This window comes from Bufo gargarizans, chromosome 5, assembly GCF_014858855.1.
Source record: "Bufo gargarizans isolate SCDJY-AF-19 chromosome 5, ASM1485885v1, whole genome shotgun sequence".
Lineage (NCBI taxonomy): Eukaryota > Metazoa > Chordata > Amphibia > Anura > Bufonidae > Bufo > Bufo gargarizans.
The window spans coordinates 180076306-180097002 of record NC_058084.1 but is presented as its reverse complement, the minus strand read 5'-3'; the positions used below and the strand labels follow the sequence as shown (position 1 = coordinate 180097002).

Sequence of the window (20697 nt, the reverse complement as noted above, 5' to 3'; positions counted from 1 at the left end):
GCACTTGGCAGCTGATGGCATCTGTGTTGGTCCCATGTTCATATGTGCCTGCATTGCTTAGAAATATGATGTTTTATTATATGCAAATGAGCTTCTAGGAGCAACAGGGGCGTTACCGTTACACCTAGAGAATCTGCTTTCCCTCTGCACTTTGGATAACGGGACCAGGCAGTGTAAATGTAATCACACATGGCCCAATCAAAGTGAAGAGGGTGCGGCAATTGCAGAGGGAAAGCAGATTCTCTAGGTGTAACGGTAACGCCCACATTGCTCCTAGAGGCTCATTTGCATATATTAAAACATCATTGTTCTCAGCAATGCAGGCACATATGAACATAGGACCAACACAGATGTCTTCAGCTGCCAAGCGCACATGTAACAGTTTCATACGTACAAACCTGCTTACAGATGCCCTTTATTTGACTCTAATTTCCAGTGTTACGCTTAGACTTGTGTTGATGCTGATCTGCTGGGTATCTATCCTGTCCTGGTTCATACAATTCTTTGTCAAGGCCACAAGTAAATATCAGACAATGGGAGCTTGACTACGGTGTGAGGTTTGAGCAAGATTCCATTTTCTGCGTTTAAATGAAATCTAAACGCAGTATACAGGAGATAAACGTACCCTCATTGTTTGTCAGTCTGCAGTATTTTCTGTATGATCCTGACACAAACAGTGTTGTAGAAATCCTGCAGCGAACACCAGGGGTTAATGTCCTGATCTTTTCCATCTTTGGCTGATGGGCATAACCATGTGTGTGAGTTAGAGGAGTATTCCGGTTACGTTAAGCCAGGGATACTCAACCTGCGGCCCTCCAGCTGTTGTAAAACTACAACTCCCATCATACTCTGCTGTAGGCTGATAGCTGAAGGCTTTCCGGGCATGCTGGGAGTCAGAGTTTTGCAACAGCTGGAGGGCTGCAGGTTGAGCATCCCTGCATTAAGCTATCCCCTATGCACAGGATAGTGGATAACTATAACTTCGGTGGGGGTCTTACCAGTGAACCCCCACTGATCATGAGAACGGGGGCCCCATGCCCCCTTAAGCCCCTCTGAATGTACGGAGACGCTGGTCGGGCATATACGCAGCCACTCCATTCATCTGCTAAGCTACCTCCATCCTTTGGATAGGGGATAACTTTTTTTTGTCTTAGTGTAGACAAGGCAAATGTGGGAGGCTACTGATCCAGCCAGTAGTCTTACAGTCAGACACGAGACATAGCTGATATATTGGGACACAGAGAGAAGATCTCTTTTTTTATTTTTCTCAGGTTAATTGTAATATCAGATAACGTATGAGTCAAGGAAAGATGGCGATAAAGGGAGGAAGTGCTGGGATATTAGTGTGCCGTTTTTGTGTGCATTTTCTGAGTTAAGTGTTCCTTCAAATGACCGATGCAATTAGTAAAATTTTAAAAGCGTATGAAACTGTCGGATGTCATCTAGAAGGGGAAATGGCCTGCGGAGCAGCGCTCAGACACATGAGGCTGTCTCAAGTTCAGACAGAGAACAAGACAGATGTTTTGCAACACAATCTTTCTATTTGGATGCCTAAGGGTTGAGCCCTGTGTGCACAGCGAGGACTGCAGTGTACAGAGACTGTATGGCTTCTCAGTAAAGATGCACACAGCATCCTTGCTCTGCAGGACTGGCTCAGTTGGACTCCATATGTATAGAAGATATTCTTGGATTTTTAGAGCACAGCGCCTCTATACATATGAAGTCTGGGTGCCACAAGTTTTTTTTCAAGATGGATTTGTATGTAATCCAAAAGAAAAAAATCTCCTTCTTCCCCCAGTGAAGCCTCTGCTTAATGCATTGGAGCAGGGAACCCTGCACTGATGTGCTATGCCACGCTAGGACGAGAACAGGCAGAAGCAGCAATGTGTGCTCCTGTCAGTACACCGCTCACTTTATGGCATGTTGTAGAACACAGAATCCATACAAATCCGGCTGGAAAACAACTTGTGGCGCTTAGACGTCACATGTATGGAGGGACTGTGACCTAAAAACATTGTCTGTGGTGTACGGATTTAGTATGAACTGCCGTGAAACGCGCTGTAGACAGGAGTGAAATTCAAGGGCCTAATTTGGTAGAAAAACAATAAAATCATAAATAAATCATATAATAAAAAATATTTTAAAAAAATTCAAAGTTTTAGCCACGAGTGGATCCTAAACACAGAACAAATATAAGGCAAACATTTACACTTTTCTTTTTTGAATCCAGTCCTAATCTTGACAAAAAAATGAAAAGACATAAAAAGATACTGATACTGAAGTGTGAATGAAGCCTTACTTTCGAGCAGGGGTCTCTAAGTGATTCATTCATTCATTTTACATTAATTAATGGCCATTAGTTTTACTAACTTATTTAATATTTGTACTTTAATGTAGGTTCCGTTTTATAGTAGAAAAATATATTTGCAAATTTCAGCATCTCTTATCCATGTGTTCTTCGTGTTATCTATGAAAAATTGCACCAAAATATGGTTCAGTAATATAATTATTAGTGTTGAGTGAGCATGCTCGGCACATCGCAGTGTTCGGCTGAATACTGCGTGTGCTCGAGTACAATTTATTACAATGAACGTCAATGGGAGACCCGAGCATCAAACCAGGCACCCCCTGCTCTGAAGAAGAGAGGGTTTCTGGTTCACAAAGACGGTTAGAAATTGATGGAAACCCCATCAAAATGGTTTGGAAACAGCATTAGGAGGATGGCTGGATGCATCTTGGTCCCCCGTTACCTATGACACAACCACACAAAGGCTAATGCCAAAAGCAGGTATGTGCAACCCATCAATCTATCCATGAGACAGATAACAGTCAGCATACCTTACCATGACAGCCTTGTGCGCTATGAGACATTCAAAACCAGCTCTCCTCTGACTGAGAACCAGTAAACCTCAAAGTTTCTTCATATCTGTTGGATGGCTTGGGTGGACCTGCACACCTAGATCAATATCATTAGGATGACAAAAAGTTTTCTGATTGTCCTGACATAATATTCAATAACCTTTCTATACAGTTTTGTAAACTAATTTGCATAAACATGGAAAAGACATGCAAATGAGCAGAATCTGCCTTATTTTTTGAGCATGGAAAATTTGCGATAAACATCAATAGATGGCTCATGAACAGCGCCATCTATTGGATTGATAGTCTTGTCATAAGACTATGAGACCAATAGATGGTGCTGTTCATGAGTAGTGTAGATCGCAAATTTTCCATGTAATTGTTTTTTCAGCTGAAAAACAAGGCAGATTCTGCTTATTTGCGTGTCTTTCCCATATGCCCAAGTTTATGCAAATGAGTTTACATGACAAAACTGTATAAAAAGGTTATTGAATATTATGTTAGGACAATCAGAAAAATATGACATTGATCTAGGTGCCGCAGGTCAACCCAAGCCATCCAACAGATATAAAGCAACTTTGAGGCTTACTGGCTCTCAGTCAGATGAGAGCTGGTTTTGAATGTCTCACAGCGGACAAGGCTGCCATTGTAAGGTGTACTGACTGTATCTGTCTCATGGATAGATTGTTGGCTTCCACATACCCGGCTTTTGGCATATAGCCTTTGTGTGGTTGTCTATTGTATGTCATAGGTAATGGGAGTCCAAGATACATCCAGACATCCTCCCAATGCTCTCTTCCGAGCAAGGGGTGTCTGGGGGTTCTCCCATTGTTCCATTGTGCTTGGGTGCTCAGTAGAGCACACGAGCATACCAATGTGTTCGGCCCGAGCACACAAGCACTTTGGTGCTCGATCAACACTAATAATTATATTGCTTCTTCCACATAATATTTAAACATAACCTTTTTTTTTGTAGTAATCCAAGAGAATTTATTGAAGATGGTGATATGTGTGTTTCATGCCACCCTGAGTGTCTGCAGTTGAATAACACTGTTACCTGTGATGGACCAGTAAGTATATTATATGCTAATCTAGAATAAATGTATTATTTTCAGCAATGTAATAAGCTGGCCTTGGACACAGGATTGGTGTCAGCCAAACCTCAAATTTGAAAAAGACTGGCCAACCATCCAATGTGTTTGAGGGTAACCTGGCAGATGTCGGGGGAATAGTGTTCGGTCAATACATCTAAGGCTACTTTCACACTCACGTTTTGGCTTTTCGTTTCTGAGATCCGTTTTGGGTTCTCACAAGCGGTTCAAAATGGATTCGTTTTGCCCTAATGCATTCTGAATGGAAAAGGATCCACTCAGAATGCATCAGTTTGCCTCCGTTCAGTCACCATTCCGCTCTGGAGGAGGACACTAAAACGCTGCTTGCAGCGGTTTGCTGTCCGCCTGACGAAGCGGAGCCAAACGGATCTGTCCAGGCACACAATGTAAGTCAATGGGGATGGATCCGTTTTCTGTGGCACAATATGGCACAATAGAAAATGGATCCGTCCCCCATTGACTTTCAATGGTGTTCAAGACGGCTCCGCCATGGCTATAGAAGACATAATACAACCGGATCCATTCATGACAGATTCATGCGGTTGTATTATTGTAACGGAAGTGTTTTTGCAGATTCATGACGGATCCGCAAAAAATGCTAGTGTGAACGTAGCCTAAAGTATATGGCCAATCCTAAAGTAATCATATGCATTTGATAGAATTAGGCTTATGGTTGAACAACACAGCCTTATACCTTAGTCCAGAGGTGGCACTCAGAGCCCTCTCTGTGGGCACCCACACCCTGGAAAAGGTCTATGGTGTACCAGTATGCCTTAGGCTTTTCTGCCATTAATTAGTGCAGGATGCACTATGAACAACATAGGTAGTGCATTGAATGTAGGCAGGCTATTATAGCTAAATGATAAAGTAGGTTCCAGGCTTCGGCACTTCTTCAAAGAAAGATCTATCATCCACAAACGTTCTTTCTTTCAATGAAAGATTTATCATCCGAGTATCGGACGAAAATATCTAACACGGCCATCTTCTTTTCAAACAATAATCTGTGATCAGTTGGCTAAAACAATCGTTTGTTGTTAAATTCAACCGACAAACATTCATTTTGGTTAAAATTGTCCATTTTGATCAACTTTAGACTGTGTATGGCCACCTTTACAGTCACTGATATCCGACAAAGAACCAATGATCATTCTTAGAATGTTCTTGGAATATTGTGGGAACATTCCTTCAGGACAGGATCTGAACAGTCAACTTCTAGATGACGATGGCCTGTCATTGGTTGGCTGAGGGAGGAAGAAGTGGTACCAACTCCAAAAACCTGTTTATACCGTTTTATTATTGTTTTTATATATTTATATTTATTTTTACTTTTTAATGAACATCCTTCATTTTTTCTCATTTTATCACATTGGTTGGCTTGAACCAGTGATGGCTAACCTCCGGCACTCCAGCTGTGGTGAAACTATGACTCCCAGTATGCTCTTTTCATTTCTATGGGGTTCTGAGAACAGCCAAGCAAGTGTGTATCTTGGGAGTTGTAGTTTTACCACAGCTGGAGCGCTGGAGGTTAGCCATCATAGGCTTAAACCATGGCTTGTTAATTTTTACCTTCTCATACAACCCTTTAGGCAAGAACATTGACCTGTAAGCTTATTCTAGTGTTCGGTAAACTTTAAGCAGGTTTTTCAGTAATTTTTTTAGCAAGTGGCCGAAACCTGCCCCCTAAAATAGAAGAATCATAATTTCCTGCTCCCTTCTGCTCTGGTCCTCTGCCCTGCCTTCGCTATCTCTGTGTTCCAGTCCCTGCACTGTTTTCTTCCATGTGACTATGCCCATGCACTACTCCACCCAATGAATTAGATTCAGTGGTCAGCATGCTTCTGAGGGCCACATTATCTCTGAAGCCAGTCATTGGCTGGAATAGTGCAGATGACCATGCACTGCCAGAAGTGTGCAGGGTCAGGAAGAAGGTGTCCAATGTCTGTGTCTAGGGGCAGGCTGAAGACACTTGCTAAAAACCGGTACTCCCAGAAAACCCCTCTAAGTAGAGCACACAGTATTACACATGACGTTATTTGTACATTATTGATCTGACTGTAATTATGTGAAATGATTTCATAAGCATGTCATTAAAATTTTCTGGGAAGTTAAACTTCCTGCCTCGCTGGGTGGGATTGGAATAGAAAAGTAAAAGATTGGACAACTGATTTTGATTACACTTTTTATTTTCTTTGCAAATATTATTTCACATCTGGCCTTAATAGGGCCAAACTAAGAGAAGTGAGTAGGGGGAGGGCTCAGTAAAGCATCATCTGTGCTCATCTGAAGCCACACACTGCAGGTTCCAGGCTTCGGGACTTTCCAGAGTTTTCCCACCACATAAGTGTTAATCTAATAGATTTTTTTTAAGTATGGTTTCACTTTTGGAAAAAGAGATGAAAAGATAGAGGAGGTTTCTCTTGACCCCCTTATCATATGAAAGCAAACATGACTCTACAAATTCAAACCATATAATATTGTGGCTCCCATGTGTACAGCCATGATGTAGTTGTAAAGCTATAGAGTAGATTCTGAGATGCCGCTGACTGCTAATTATAGTAGGAGCCTCGAAGTACATTCCCCTCTGCTGCACCCATCTTCAGTCTGCTGCTTTGTTCTTATTTTGGTAAGAAGGTAACCACTGAGGATAAGGAGGAAGGCTCTGCCATGATCTTTGAGGAGCCCTGCTGAGACCACTGGAGAAAGCTGAAGGACCCTACAGTGGCTACTAGGAGTGTTGTATAGCTACAGTACAGGGTGAAAGTTACTATTGAGGAAAAAGGGGGCCCTGCTTTAACTGCTAGAGGTAGGAGAAAATGCTGAGGGATGGGAGAAGCCACTACCGTGACTCGTGGAAATTGGGGAGGCACTGATTTGACTACTATTAAATTGGGGAGAGGGGGGGTCTATATTGTAATTACTGTATGGAAAGGTGAGACAATGTGGTGATTACTGTCACATGGACTTTATAATAGTTGGGAATTCTATTGACTATTGATGTACAAATACCTTGGGGGTTTGAGTAGATACTGCATTTTCAAGGGGTGCAGCCACACCAACCGGGGTACAGCTCTGCTGTGTTCACTGTGCAGAGGGAAATGCAAGCAGCATGAAAGGTCAAGTCCACAAATCTGGATGTAGTGCATATTTTCTTGTTTCTTTTTTTAAGTAAATGTCTACTCTTCACAGTACATGTAGGGTTTCTTGCAGCACTGAGGTCCTAGGTTCAAATCCAACAAAGTCTGCATGGAGTTAGTATGTTCTCCTTGTATTTGAGTGGGTTTCCTCCCACACTCCAAAAACATACTGATAGGGATTTGAGATTGTGAGCAACGATAATGTCTGGAAAGTGCTGCGGAATATGCCAGACCTATATAAGTGGGTAAAATAAATAAGTATACAGGCGGATATATATAATATCTGAAAAACATGTTTCAAGCATTTCTAGTAGTACTTTTTATTACCAAGGGTTTTGTAGACAATGCTCATTGTGTAACCTTTTTTAATCACAATAAGAAACATTGCATTTCCCAAATACATTCATGAATCTGATGTCTGAGAGCTGTGGTGAACCTTCTGCTATCTCATCCTAGAAACACTCTCCCAATTGCTTTTTTTGTTTTTTCTCGGAAGTTGATAAGACAGCAGTGCTCAACAGGAACTGGATAATATTACATATTGCTTCAGATACAGCAACATTCTCTAAGACCGAATGTAAGGCTGAAGACAAACATCTGGACAAATATGAACCACCAGATGTTTGAAGCATTATCTGCATCACACTACGTCCGATGACGGTCAGCAGTATTAACCATTTCAGGCTTTTACTTAGCATTATACTATGAAGGGATTTAGGCTGGGTTCACATCAGCACTTCTATATCTGTTGTTCTGCTCTGTTACAGGAGCAAAAGGAAGAAAATAATGATGGATACCATTGACTATAACAGGATCATTGGGTTTTCGTTACAAAACCCACCATTTTACCAGACAGAATAACACAGTATGCCGTGCTATTTTGTCCTGTAGTTTTGAGTTTTGTGACTGTGGCCCCACATGAAGACTCTATTGAAAATGTGAAGATTGCTTCATAGTTTGTTGACATTTTTATATAATCAAAGTTTACTTTTTATTTTTTTTAAATATACTAATGAGGCAATTGCAATTCAAGAGTACATATACTGTAGGTAAAAAACCTATGGAGATGCAAACTATGTACGGTACATTAGATGTAGTGGTGCCAAAAATGTGTCTAACCTGAATATTTTAAATCTTCTTCTTCCATACGCAACACAGTTGCCAGGTTTAATTTTTAAAAACGGTCATCAATTACGGATATAGAATTTAATAAATTATAGTGAAAAAGGGAACATGTTAAGTTATATTCATGGGAGAATTTTGTCGCCTTTTTTTTTAAAGTGGCACCATCATGACAGAGCAGGGCAATTATTGTGAAGAGTCTCTCCCATGGATAGTGGTGCCAAAAGTTCTTAGCATAGTAATTTGAGATGAGCTAATTTCATATTTTGAAATTCGTTCACGCTTCGTTTACTGGTAAAAGGAGAATTCCGTTATGGATTCCATTACCACGGACTATAACACAATTCTATGACGGAATGCATAACGGAATGCCTTTAGAGGCATTCCGTTATTCATTTCGTCATAATAGAAGTCTATGGGCTGCAAAATGAATCCTCCCCGTTTCCATTATGCAGGGGAGTCCTTTCCTGCATAACTGAAACAGGACGGATCCGTTATGCAGGCCATAGACTTCTATTATGATGCATTCCATCATAGAATTGTATTATAGTCCGTGGTAACGGAATCCATAACAGAATTCTCCTTTTACCAGAAAACGAAGCGTGAACGAATTTCATAACCTGAGACTCGCTCATCTCTAATAGTCATCTTAAGACATCCTGAAATATTGCGACAGGCACAGCGCTCTCAAATGTGCCTCTAGATATAGTGACAGCCAGCCCCACCAGTATAATTCACCTCCATATCATATGGGATGAAAATTATCTAGGCAGGAGGAAGCATTACTAGCAAAGGCTGTGGGCAACGCTGCCACCTGTTGGCTCTATGTGTTTTATACAATGCATTTAGAAAGTTGTCAAGACTCTTTCACTTTTTCCACATTTTGTTACAGTATGTTAGGACTGCTAAAATAAAAAAAATCTAGTTTTTCCCTATAAAGCTGCACTCAATACCCCTTAATGAGTAAACCATTTTTTTAATGTTTTCAAATGTATTAAAAAGAAAAAACTAAAATTTCCCATGGACATAAGTATCAACACCCTTTGCTTTGACACTTGAAATTTAGCTCTGGAGGCCTCCTATTTTTCTTGATAATCTTTGAGATGTTTCTACACCTGCAGTAAATTCAGTTGACTGGACGTGATTTGGAAAGATACAGCCTTGTCTATATAAGGTCTCACAGCAGCTGACAATGGCTATCAAAGCAAAAACCAAGTCATGCGAAGGAAAGAACTGCCTGTAGAGCTCAGAGACAGGATTCTATGGATCGGGAGGAAGTTCCCAAGAGCACAATGGCCTACATAATTCTTTCATGGAAGAAGTTTGGAACAAACAGGACTTGTCCTAGAGGTGGCAGCCCCACCAAGCTCAGTAATGGGGGGAAGGGACTTTGTAAGAGATGTGACCAAGAACCCAATAGATTAAATCAAGATTGGCATTAATTCTAAGCATTATGTCTGTAGGAAACCAGGCCCGAATATCATCTATACAGTAAAGCATGGTGGTGACAGCATCATGCTGTGGGGATGTTTTTCAGTGGCTGGGACAGAAAGTTTGGTCAGGGTTGAGGGAAAGCTGAATGCAGCAAAGTACAGAGATATTCTTAATGAAAACCTGATCCAGAGAGCTCTGGACCTCAGATAGAGCCGAAGGCTTACCTTCCAACAGGACAGTGCCTGTAAGCACACAGCCAAGAAAACACAGGAGTGGCTTAGGAACAACTTTGTAAATGTCTTGAGTGGTCCAGTCAGAGCCCTGACATGAACCCAATTAAATATCTCTGAAGAGGCCAGGAAAATAGCTGTCTACCAATGGTGCACATCCAATCTAACAGATCTTAAGAGGATCTGCAGAGAAGAAAGGCAAGAAATCCCCAAATCATGTATGCCAATCTTGTGGCACCAAATTCAACAAGACTGGAGGCTCTAATCGCTGCCAAAGGTGCTTTAACTTAGTCCTGAGTAAAAGGTCTAAATACTTAATTCAATGCAAGATTTTCCTTTTCAATATATTAGCAAAGATTTAGAACATCCTGTTTTCACTTTATCATTATCGGTACCTGAGCGTGGAATGATGGGGAAAATCGTAATTGTAAAAAAAAAAAAAAATTTAGCACAAGGCCACAACATAAAAAAATGTGAAAAAAGTGAAACGGTCTGAAGACTTTCCAAATGTGCTGTGATTCCTGTGTAACAAATACAGCTGCATTAACCTGCCCAAGGACCTTAACCCTTTCATGTCCAGGTAACTTTTTGTGATTTTGTGCACCTGGTGGTTTAGTGATCATAGCTTTTTTATTTGTTTGACTACAAATATAATTTTTATTTTTATTTGTATTTTTTTTTTACTTGACACTAAGGACTTTTTTTAGAGGTTTTTTTTGGGTTTAATTTGGAGGAAGACTGCTAATTATTATTAAAAAGTATTTTTTTAATTATAGCTTTTCATTTCTTAAATATTAAAACTGACACAAAAATGTATTATTGCAGTGGGTTACCTATTTTGTGATGATCGTTTTCTAATATAACATGTATAGATTTGAGAGAATGGGGCGACTATGGTGACTGTTTCTGTTAGCGACGGCATTTTTTATTTTTATTTGTATCTTTATTTTTTTTTACTTATATTTTTTTAAAAAATATTTGCACATAATCTGTCCCCCACGAGGTCAATAAAAGACCTCTGGAGGACACCGACTTTTTTTGTAACTTTTCCACAGGAGTCCCAGTTACAGGGGAAAACAGCCCCCAGAGGGGAAATGACACACAGGCAGAGCTGATCAGGGTCTCCTTAGACCCTGCAGCTCTGCTCCTGCCCCTGCTCTAGACACCCTAGGCGGTCACGTGACCGCCGGGACTAACAGCCACTTCCTCTCCCCTGCGCTTGTGCAGTGCTGTCCTCCTGCCAGCACAGGAGAAGACAGACGCGGTAATAAACCACTCCTGTCTTCTCCTCAGGGTCCTTGCTGTGTCTGTCAGCCGGGACCCAAACTGCTCCTGCTAGATTGCAGGAGCTTGAATCCCAGCACTTAGTTGGGATTAAAGCGCTGCCAGCACGTGTATATACGTGCTAGCTGAACGGCGCATGTGCAAATAGCACATATATGGCAGTCGGGAAGGGGTTAAATTCACTAAAACAACTTTGGCCAGATTGAGAAGGTAAAAATGTGCCTGGCTGCAAAAACGAAAGCAGTCCAGCATGGCAGGAACCCCACCAATCTGGTGGCTGGGACTGAGGCAGACACCCATACCCCTCTTGCGAGTCTGTTGCAGCTTTTCCCTCCTACAGGAGTCTAGTATTTACTGTTTTACACTACTTGGATTTATTACTTGGTCTATAAGGAGGAAAGATGGGCTACAAGCTGGATAGGAAAGGAAGCATGTTGAAAATAGGTATGCTTCTGGGCAAGATCCTAGAGTACACAGTGCCACACTGCGCAGGCACATGAACCTTCCTCCCCTCGCTACTATTTGCTACTTTACCCTCTCACGTACCTACCTTCCTTAATATTACGGAACTTATCAATAACATAAATAGACCTTTATAATGAGTTATTGACGAGCTAGCCCACCCCCCTCTTTACCATTATCCCTCAACTTCCCTCGCCCTTCTCCCTCCACCTCCACTTATTGTAGTAATGATATTCAGTTAATCAGTTACTTCATATTATTGTTCACTTATTTCTGTAGACCTGATTTACAAAATATGTAATGCAATATCTTAATTGACCCTGCTTCATGAAGTTCTCGCTTCACTTGGTCCTATGTATTCACTTAAGTTAATGCTCTATATATTTAATAATAATAAAAAAAACTTTGAAAAGAAAATAGGTATGCTTCAAAGACGGTTTTCTACCATAGTACATATAGCTACAGTATATTCATGAGTAGAGGTCTCACCGCTGGAAACTCCAGTAGAACTTCTTGAAAATATACTTCACCAATGATAAGTTATTAAGCAACAGACACAGCAATGCATGATGAAACTGCCAGCCGTCCACACTCCTGTGACACTTGCTGTACCTCCACCAGAACGTCCACCTCCCTTGTTTCACATGAGTTATGCATTATTTAAGTTCTTCATTTGATCTTGTTTTTTTCTAGGATGCAAATCAGTGCACAAAATGTGCTCATTACATTGACGAAGGAGACTGCGTGAAAAACTGCATACCTTCCTATTATGACGACGATAATGTCCTAATTCCAAAATATCCAGATGAAGCTGGAGTTTGTCAATTCTGTAGCTTAGAATGCAAGACAGGGTAAGTATAAACAGAACATGCTCCCGCCTGCTCTGGAAGCACAACTGTAAATTATGGAACATTTTTATTATGTCAGTCAGGATTTTCCTACAGCAGGTCCAGTGGTTCTGACAGATAAGGGGTGAAGGGTATTCTGTGTAGAACATTTTTATTATCAATGTTACTATTTTCATTATTTTCACCCTCTAGTAGAAACATTGCAATTTAAAGACTATGGAGGTCATTTATGACCAGATATACGCCACATGTACGCCAGGTCTAAAAAAAAAGTGGGCGTGAAAGGGGATGGGCCGGGAGGACCCTCTCATTTACCATTTTCTACTTCTGGTTTAGGCGTGGAAAATTGTCTAAATATAAGACAGCAAGGAAGCCGTCTTACACTTAGAATCTGTGGTGGATGCAGTGAAGTTATGTAGAGGCCAGCGCCTCTAGATAACTTCGGTCATCTACCGCCAGCTATAGGGCTTATTAAGACCAGTGTCTAAAACATAAATGTGCCCCTATGTACATGTTCATAATCAACTTCGTTATTGCTCCAGTGCATCTAAAAAAAATTAAGCCAGTTTTCAAAAAGTCTTTATTACAAATCTCCTACTGTTTGTATCTACATCTCCTATGCAGATGTATGTCTCCATGGCAACAGACTACAAACAATCTATGTGTAGTCTGACTGTTAGGGCTTGTTCACACGAACGTGTGAAGCCCATGCCCGTGCTGTGAACCGCAAATCACTTGAATGGGTCAGCGATCCTTCTGTTCCGCAAAAAGATAGAGCAAGTCCTATCTTTTTGTGGTGCGGAAGCACGGAACAGAACCCCAGAAAGCACTCAGTAATGCTTCCGTAGTGTTCCGTTCTGTTCTTCCGTTCCGCATCTCTGGATTTGCAGACCAATTTAAATGAATGGGTCCGCCTCCGTAATGCGTAATGGCCACGGAACGGTGCCCGTGTATTGCAGATCTGCAAATGCGGATGCGCAATACGGCAATGGGCAGCACACCGTCTTGTGAACAAGCCCTCAGGGTATGTTCACACAGCAAATATATACATGAACATGCCCTAAGGTTGCTAACAAAATGTTTTTTTGCATCTTCTGGGAAAGCTGAGTAAAAACTAAAATGGTCTCCATTACAGTTTGGACTACTTTCACACTAGCGTTCGGGCTTCCGCTTGTGAGTTCCGTTTGAAGGCTCTCATAAGCGGCCCCGAACGGATCCGTCCAGCCCTAATGCATTCTGAGTGGATGCGGATCCGCTCATAATGCCTCAGTCTGGCAGCGTTTGGCCTCCGCTCAGCAGGCGTGTCGGGTGTCCGCCTGGCCGTGCGGAGGCAAACGGATCTGTCCAGACTTAGGCTACTTTCACACTAGCGTTCGGAGCGGGTCCGTCTGATGTTTCATCAGACGGATCCGCTCCTATAATGCAGACGTTTGCATCCGTTCAGAACGGATCCGTCTGCATTATAACTTAGAAAAATTTCTAAGTGTGAAAGTAGCCTGAGCGGATCCGTTCAGACTTTACATTGAAAGTCAATGGGGGACGGATCCGCTTGAAGATTGAGCCATATGGTGTCATCTTCAAGTGGATCCGTCCCCATTGACTTCCATTATAATTCGGAACGGATCTGCTCGCCTCCGCACGGCCAGGCGGACACCCGAACGCTGCTTGCAGCGTTCAGGTGTCTGCTCACTGAGCGGAGCGGAGGCTGAGCGCTGGCAGACGGATGCATTCTCAGTGGATCCGCCTCCACTGAGAATGCATTAGGGCCAGACGGCTGCGTTCAGGGCCACTTGTGAGCCCCTTCAAACGGAGCTCACGAGCGGACACCTGAACGCAGGTGTGAAAGGAGCCTTACAATGTAAGTCAATGGGGACGGATCCGTTTGAAGTTGACACAATATGGCTCAATTTGAAACGGATCCGTCCCCCATTGACTTTCAATGTAAAGTCTGGACGGATCCGTCTGACTAACTTTCACACTTCTGAACGGATCCCATTGTCTGCATTATAGGAGCGGATCCGTCTGTGCAAACACCAGATGGATCCGCTGCGAACCCAAGTGTGAAAGTAGCCTAACTCAGAGATTGAACCCATTCTTCATACATGCAATGACACATGGCTTTTTCACCTCATAAGGTCTCATACTCACAACCGTATGTATTTTGTGGTCCACAAATTGGGGATCTGTAAAATACGGATACCGTCCGTGTTGCATCTGCCTCTTTTATGGACCCATTTACTTCAACGGGTCCGTGGTCCACATTTTGCAGCCAAGTATAGGACAAGTTCTATAGATTTGGGTAGCGGACGTACGGATACAGAAAGCACACGGACTGTCCATTTGCGTTCTGCATCTGTGTGATTTTTCTGCGAAATGTGGAACAAGGACCCATTGAATTCTTTGGGTCTGGAAAAAAATGTGCATGGCACACAGAGCGCATCCCTATTTTGTGGATCTGAAAACAGATACGGTCGTGTGCATGAGGCCTAAGTGAGTAGATATGTAGCAACTATATGGCATCCCTAAGATTGACAGGCTGCTTTCCCCCCCAAAAATGGGTGTATCGATAGAGGGTGCAGGGGTAGCCGTTGCATCCAGGCCCTGATGCCTGAGAGGTGTAGGTGCTACTCTTCCACGTAAGATGAGTCAATATTATAAAAACTGCACATGGTAAGCGGGGGCCCAGTTACAGATTATGCATTAGGGCCCAATAACCTCAAGGTACACTTGTTTTATGAACAGTAGTTTCTCATTGCTCTGACATAACATACTCCAGGAGTAAGTTGATTTATGGGCTATTTCTCTAGCTCTTCTATGTTAAGACAGAATCAGGATAAATTCTTACCACTATACATCTTTTGACTAGTTCTGCCATCTACTGGTTATTTTAGAATGGGCAGCTACAGTCGGTAATGGCTTGAACATCTATCTTTACCTAAAATGGACAGATAGCCATAGGAATCCATACCATGCCATAGAAGCAGCCTAGACAGCTGCTAATGGGCCCATTAAAATGGGGGGGGGGGGGGGGGCAAGCTTATCCCTATTTACTAAGGGATACTTGAAACGGGATACTGGCTTCTAGCACCGGATTCTTGAGATCCAGTTTGAATGGGCATCAGAGGGGAAGCTGAAGGCCAATCTGTCCGTGTTAAAGTGTATAATCAATAGAATCAGCACCAATATTGTCCTATGGGGTTTGGTTGCGCTACGTAGCCCCCTGTCTTGCTTTTATATATCTCTTATTGGAGTACATTTTGGGGTAAGTCAGAGAGAAGATATAGAATAAGGTACATTCCTCTGCCTCATTTTTTTTTTTTACTATTCCAGTTCTAGAACATTGACCATCCTGTCATTTGTACCTTCCAGTACTGTTAGATTCTTAGATCTCTAAAATTTAGGGTTGCAAAATGTAAAAGTATGTAAAATATGTGTTTTTCTTCTTACTTTAACAGGTGTACAGGTCCTGGTATTAAAGGCTGTAAATCTTCTGGGTAAGACGTCTGCATTATTTTGGTAGACACTAACATTCTGTAAATGTCTTCATAGATACTGAGATGTCTTTAAGTGGCCATGTCCCAATCCTAAAGTTTTGAGTTCCCAAAATACAATACAAGAAATAAAGGGCATCTGTCAGCAGCTTTGTACCTATGAAACTGGCTGACCGCTTGGCAGCTGAAGGAATACGCGTTGGGCACATGTTCCTATGTGCCCACATTGCTGAGAAAATGATGTGTTAATATATGCAAATGAGTCTCTAGGAGAAATGGGGGCCTTGCTGACAGATGCCCTTTAAACCGGAATGGTAACGAAAACATGTAATGCAAAATCACAGCAAAATAAGCAGAGCAAAGTATTAACAGGGTTGCTTATCATTTTTTTTTTATTGAAACTGTGAAAGGTCATAAATTTTAATTCAATAGTAGAGTTTTCTTTTAAATATCTGTTATATTCACAGATCTTCCCAATTGTGAAGATTTCAAAACCAATTGACAGGGTGCAAAAACTGATAGGTTCCAACATTCCCAGCTTTAAAAGATGCAAAATTATGCTTAGGCTAGTTTCAGGCTGTCACGGCAGAGAGCAGCCTACCAGAGTCCTCTGGATCCAGGACGGTACCGGAATGCCCTTCTGCCTCATTGACTATAATAGGTCCGGTGAAGATCCAGTATGCCGGGATTCAGCCGGACAAATACTGCTGCGTGCAGTGGTATCAGTCCGCCCGGATCAACCAGACCCCACTGCCAGAACAGCCTGCCAAATCTCTGCCGACAGTGTGAAACTAGCCTTAAAGGGAACCTGTCATCAGGATTTTGGGTATAGAGCTGAGGACATGGGTTGCTAGATGGCCGCTAGCACATCCGCAATATCCAGTCCCCATAGCTCTGTGTATGGGGACATATGCAAATTAACATAAAAGAGTCATATCTTACTTGTGTGACCAGAGAAGAGTCATATTTTCAAGCTCTGACTCATCTCAGGTTAATTTACATATGTTTTAAATCTTTTTTTTTACACAATAAAAGCACACAGAGCTATGGGGACTTGGTATTGCGGATGTGCTAGCGGCCATCTAGCAACCCATGCCCTCAGCTCTATACACAAAATCCCAGTGACAGGTTCCCTTTAACCCCTTAAGGACCGGGCTCATTTTCACCTTAAGGACCGGGCCATTTTTTGCAAATCTGACCAGTGTCACTTTAAGTGCTCATAACTTTCAAACGCTTTGACTTACCCAGGCCGTTCTGAGATTGTTTTTTCGTCACATATTGTACTTCATGACACTGCTAAAATTGGGTCAAAAAAGTTATTTTTTTTGCATAAAAAAATACATTTTTTACCAAAAATTTTGAAAAATTAGCAAATTTCAAAGTTTCAGTTTCTCTACTTCTGTAATACGTAGTAATACCCCCAAAAATTGTGATGACTTTACATTCCCCATATGTCTACTTCATGTTTGTAGCATTTTGGGAATGATATTTTATTTTTTGGGGATGTTACAAGGCTTAGAAGTTTAGAAGCAAATTTTGAAATTTTTGAGAAATCTTCAAAATCCCACTTTTTATGGACCAGTTCAGGTTTGAAGTCATATTGTGAGGCTTAGATAATAGAAACCTCCCAAAAATGACCCCATTCTAGAAACTACACCCCTCAAGGTATTCAAAACTGTTTTTTCAAACTTTATTAACCCTTTAGGTGTTCCACAAGAGTTAATGGCAGATGGAGAAACAATTTTGAAATTTCTATTTTTTGGAAAATTTTCCAATATAATAAATTTTTTCCAGGAGTAAAATAAGGGTTAACTGCCAAACAACACTCAAAATGGGTTGCCCTGATTCTGTAGTTTGCAAAAACACCCCATATGTGGTCGTAAACTACTGTTTGGCCGAACGGTAGCACATAGAAGGAGGGGAACACCATATGGGTTTTGGAAGGCAGATTTTGCAGGACTGGTTTTGTTTATACCATGTCCCATTTGAAGCCCCCTGTTGCACCCCTAGAATAGAAATTTCAAAAAAGTGACTCCATCTAAGAAAGTACACCCCTCAAGGTATTCAAAACTGGGTTTACAAACTTTGTTAACCCTTTAGGTGTTCCACAAGAGTTAATGGCAGATGGAGAAACAATTATGAAATTTCAATTTTTTGGAAAATTTTCCAATATAATCAATTTTTTCTAGGAGTAAAACAAGGGTTAACTGCCAAACAACACTCAAAATGGGTTGCCCTGATTCTGTAGTTTGCAAAAACACCCCATATGTGGTCGTAAACTACTGTTTGGCCGAACGGTAGCACATAGAAGGAGGGGAACACCATATGGGTTTTGGAAGGCAGATTTTGCAGGACTGGTTTTGTTTATACCATGTCCCATTTGAAGCCCCCTGTTGCACCCCTAGAATAGAAATTTCAAAAAAGTGACTCCATCTAAGAAAGTACACCCCTCAAGGTATTCAAAACTGGGTTTACAAACTTTGTTAACCCTTTAGGTGTTCCACAAGAGTTAATGGCAGATGGAGAAACAATTATGAAATTTCAATTTTTTGGAAAATTTTCCAATATAATCAATTTTTTCTAGGAGTAAAACAAGGGTTAACTGCCAAACAACACTCAAAATGGGTTGCCCTGATTCTGTAGTTTGCAAAAACACCCCATATGTGGTCGTAAACTACTGTTTGGCCGAACGGTAGCACATAGAAGGAGGGGAACACCATATGGGTTTTGGAAGGCAGATTTTGCAGGACTGGTTTTGTTTATACCATGTCCCATTTGAAGCCCCCTGTTGCACCCCTAGAATAGAAATTTCAAAAAAGTGACTCCATCTAAGAAAGTACACCCCTCAAGGTATTCAAAACTGGGTTTACAAACTTTGTTAACCCTTTAGGTGTTCCACAAGAGTTAATGGCAGATGGAGAAACAATTATGAAATTTCAATTTTTTGGAAAATTTTCCAATATAATCAATTTTTTCTAGGAGTAAAACAAGGGTTAACTGCCAAACAACACTCAAAATGGGTTGCCCTGATTCTGTAGTTTGCAAAAACACCCCATATGTGGTCGTAAACTACTGTTTGGCCGAACGGTAGCACATAGAAGGAGGGGAACACCATATGGGTTTTGGAAGGCAGATTTTGCAGGACTGGTTTTGTTTATACCATGTCCCATTTGAAGCCCCCTGTTGCACCCCTAGAATAGAAATTTCAAAAAAGTGACTCCATCTAAGAAAGTACACCCCTCAAGGTATTCAAAACTGGGTTTACAAACTTTGTTAACCCTTTAGGTGTTCCACAAGAGTTAATGGCAGATGGAGAAACAATTATGAAATTTCAATTTTTTGGAAAATTTTCCAATATAATCAATTTTTTCTAGGAGTAAAACAAGGGTTAACTGCCAAACAACACTCAAAATGGGTTGCCCTGATTCTGTAGTTTGCAGAAACACCCCATATGTGGTGGTAAACTACTATTTGGCTAAACGGCAGGACATAGAAGAAGGGGAACGCCATATGGTTTTTGGAAGGCAGATTTTGCTGGACTGGTTTATTTACACCATGTACCCTTTCAAGCCCCCTGATGCACCCCTAGAGTAGAAACTCCATAAAAGTGACCCCATCTAGGAAACTACGGGATAAGGTGGTTGTTGTTTTGGGACTATTTTTGGGGTAAATTTGATATTTGGTTGCTCTATATTACTCTTTTTTGAGGCAATGTAACAAAAAAATTAAAATCTAAAATTGTTTCTACATTCGCTATTTAGTTTTGTGGAACACCTAAAGGGTTAACATAGTTTGTAAAGTAACTTTTGAATACCTTGAGGGGTGTAGTTTCTTAGATGGGGTCACTTTTTTGGAGTTTCTAGTCTGGGCTACATCAGGGGGGGCTTCTAATGGGACATGGTGTCATGGTGGTGGTGGGGGGCTGGTAGGGGGGGGCAAGTGGCAGGGGGGGGTCTGGGGTCTGATAGATGGATCAAAAAAAAAGTTTTGTGTAAAAGTTAAAAGTTTTTTGTTTTTTTTTTCCTAACTAACTTTTCCCTTCTTTCCCTGCCTAACAATGCCTCTCCCTCACTGACCCTAACCTACCTGGGTGGCGATGGGTGCAGGAGGGTGATGGATGGCGATTAGGGGGACACAGGAGCTGGTGCTGGACGATGCTGCCGGGTGCTCGTGCAGAACAGGAAGAGGAGGGGAGAGAGGAGCGCAGGAAGTTTGAATCTCGCGCCTCTCTCCCCTGCACCAATCAGCACCCTGGACAGCAGTGTTCAGCACCAGGGCCAGCACCGCCTCCTCAAATCCTCGGACTGCGATTGGTGGTGTATAATTACGCCACCGATCGCAGTCTTTTTCCGGTTCATCGGGTCACCGGACACCCGAATGGACCGGAAACGCAGAAAACCGCAGGTCTGAATTGACCTGCGGTTTTCTGCGATCGCCGATACGGGGGGGTCAAATGACCCCCCCCTGCGTTGTTACGGGATGCCGGCTGAATGATTTCAGCCGAAATCCCGTTCCGATTAACCCCCGCGGCGCCGGAATGCCGATTTTAAGTCAGGACGTACCGGTACGCCCTTGGTCCTTAAGGACTCGGGAAATAGGGCGTACCGGTACGCCCTGTGTCCTTAAGGGGTTAAATGTTTTAGGAGACTCTTGGCCCATGGTTATAGTGATGCTGTATGCATAAAGCAGGGGTGGTCAACCCGCTGCTCTTTGCCACTTCA

The 20697-nt window shown here is 41.9% G+C and overlaps 1 protein-coding gene across 1 annotated transcript in view; it reads left to right on the top strand.

The window, feature by feature from the left end:
• EGFR (epidermal growth factor receptor) overlaps positions 1-20697 on the top strand; it is a 208302-nt gene that overhangs the window by 151295 nt on the left and 36310 nt on the right. Inside the window, exons 14-16 of the mRNA XM_044295282.1 lie at positions 3836-3929; positions 12331-12488; positions 15941-15979. Coding sequence (XP_044151217.1) covers positions 3836-3929; positions 12331-12488; positions 15941-15979 — 291 coding nt within the window. The remainder of the gene's footprint in view (positions 1-3835; positions 3930-12330; positions 12489-15940; positions 15980-20697) is intronic.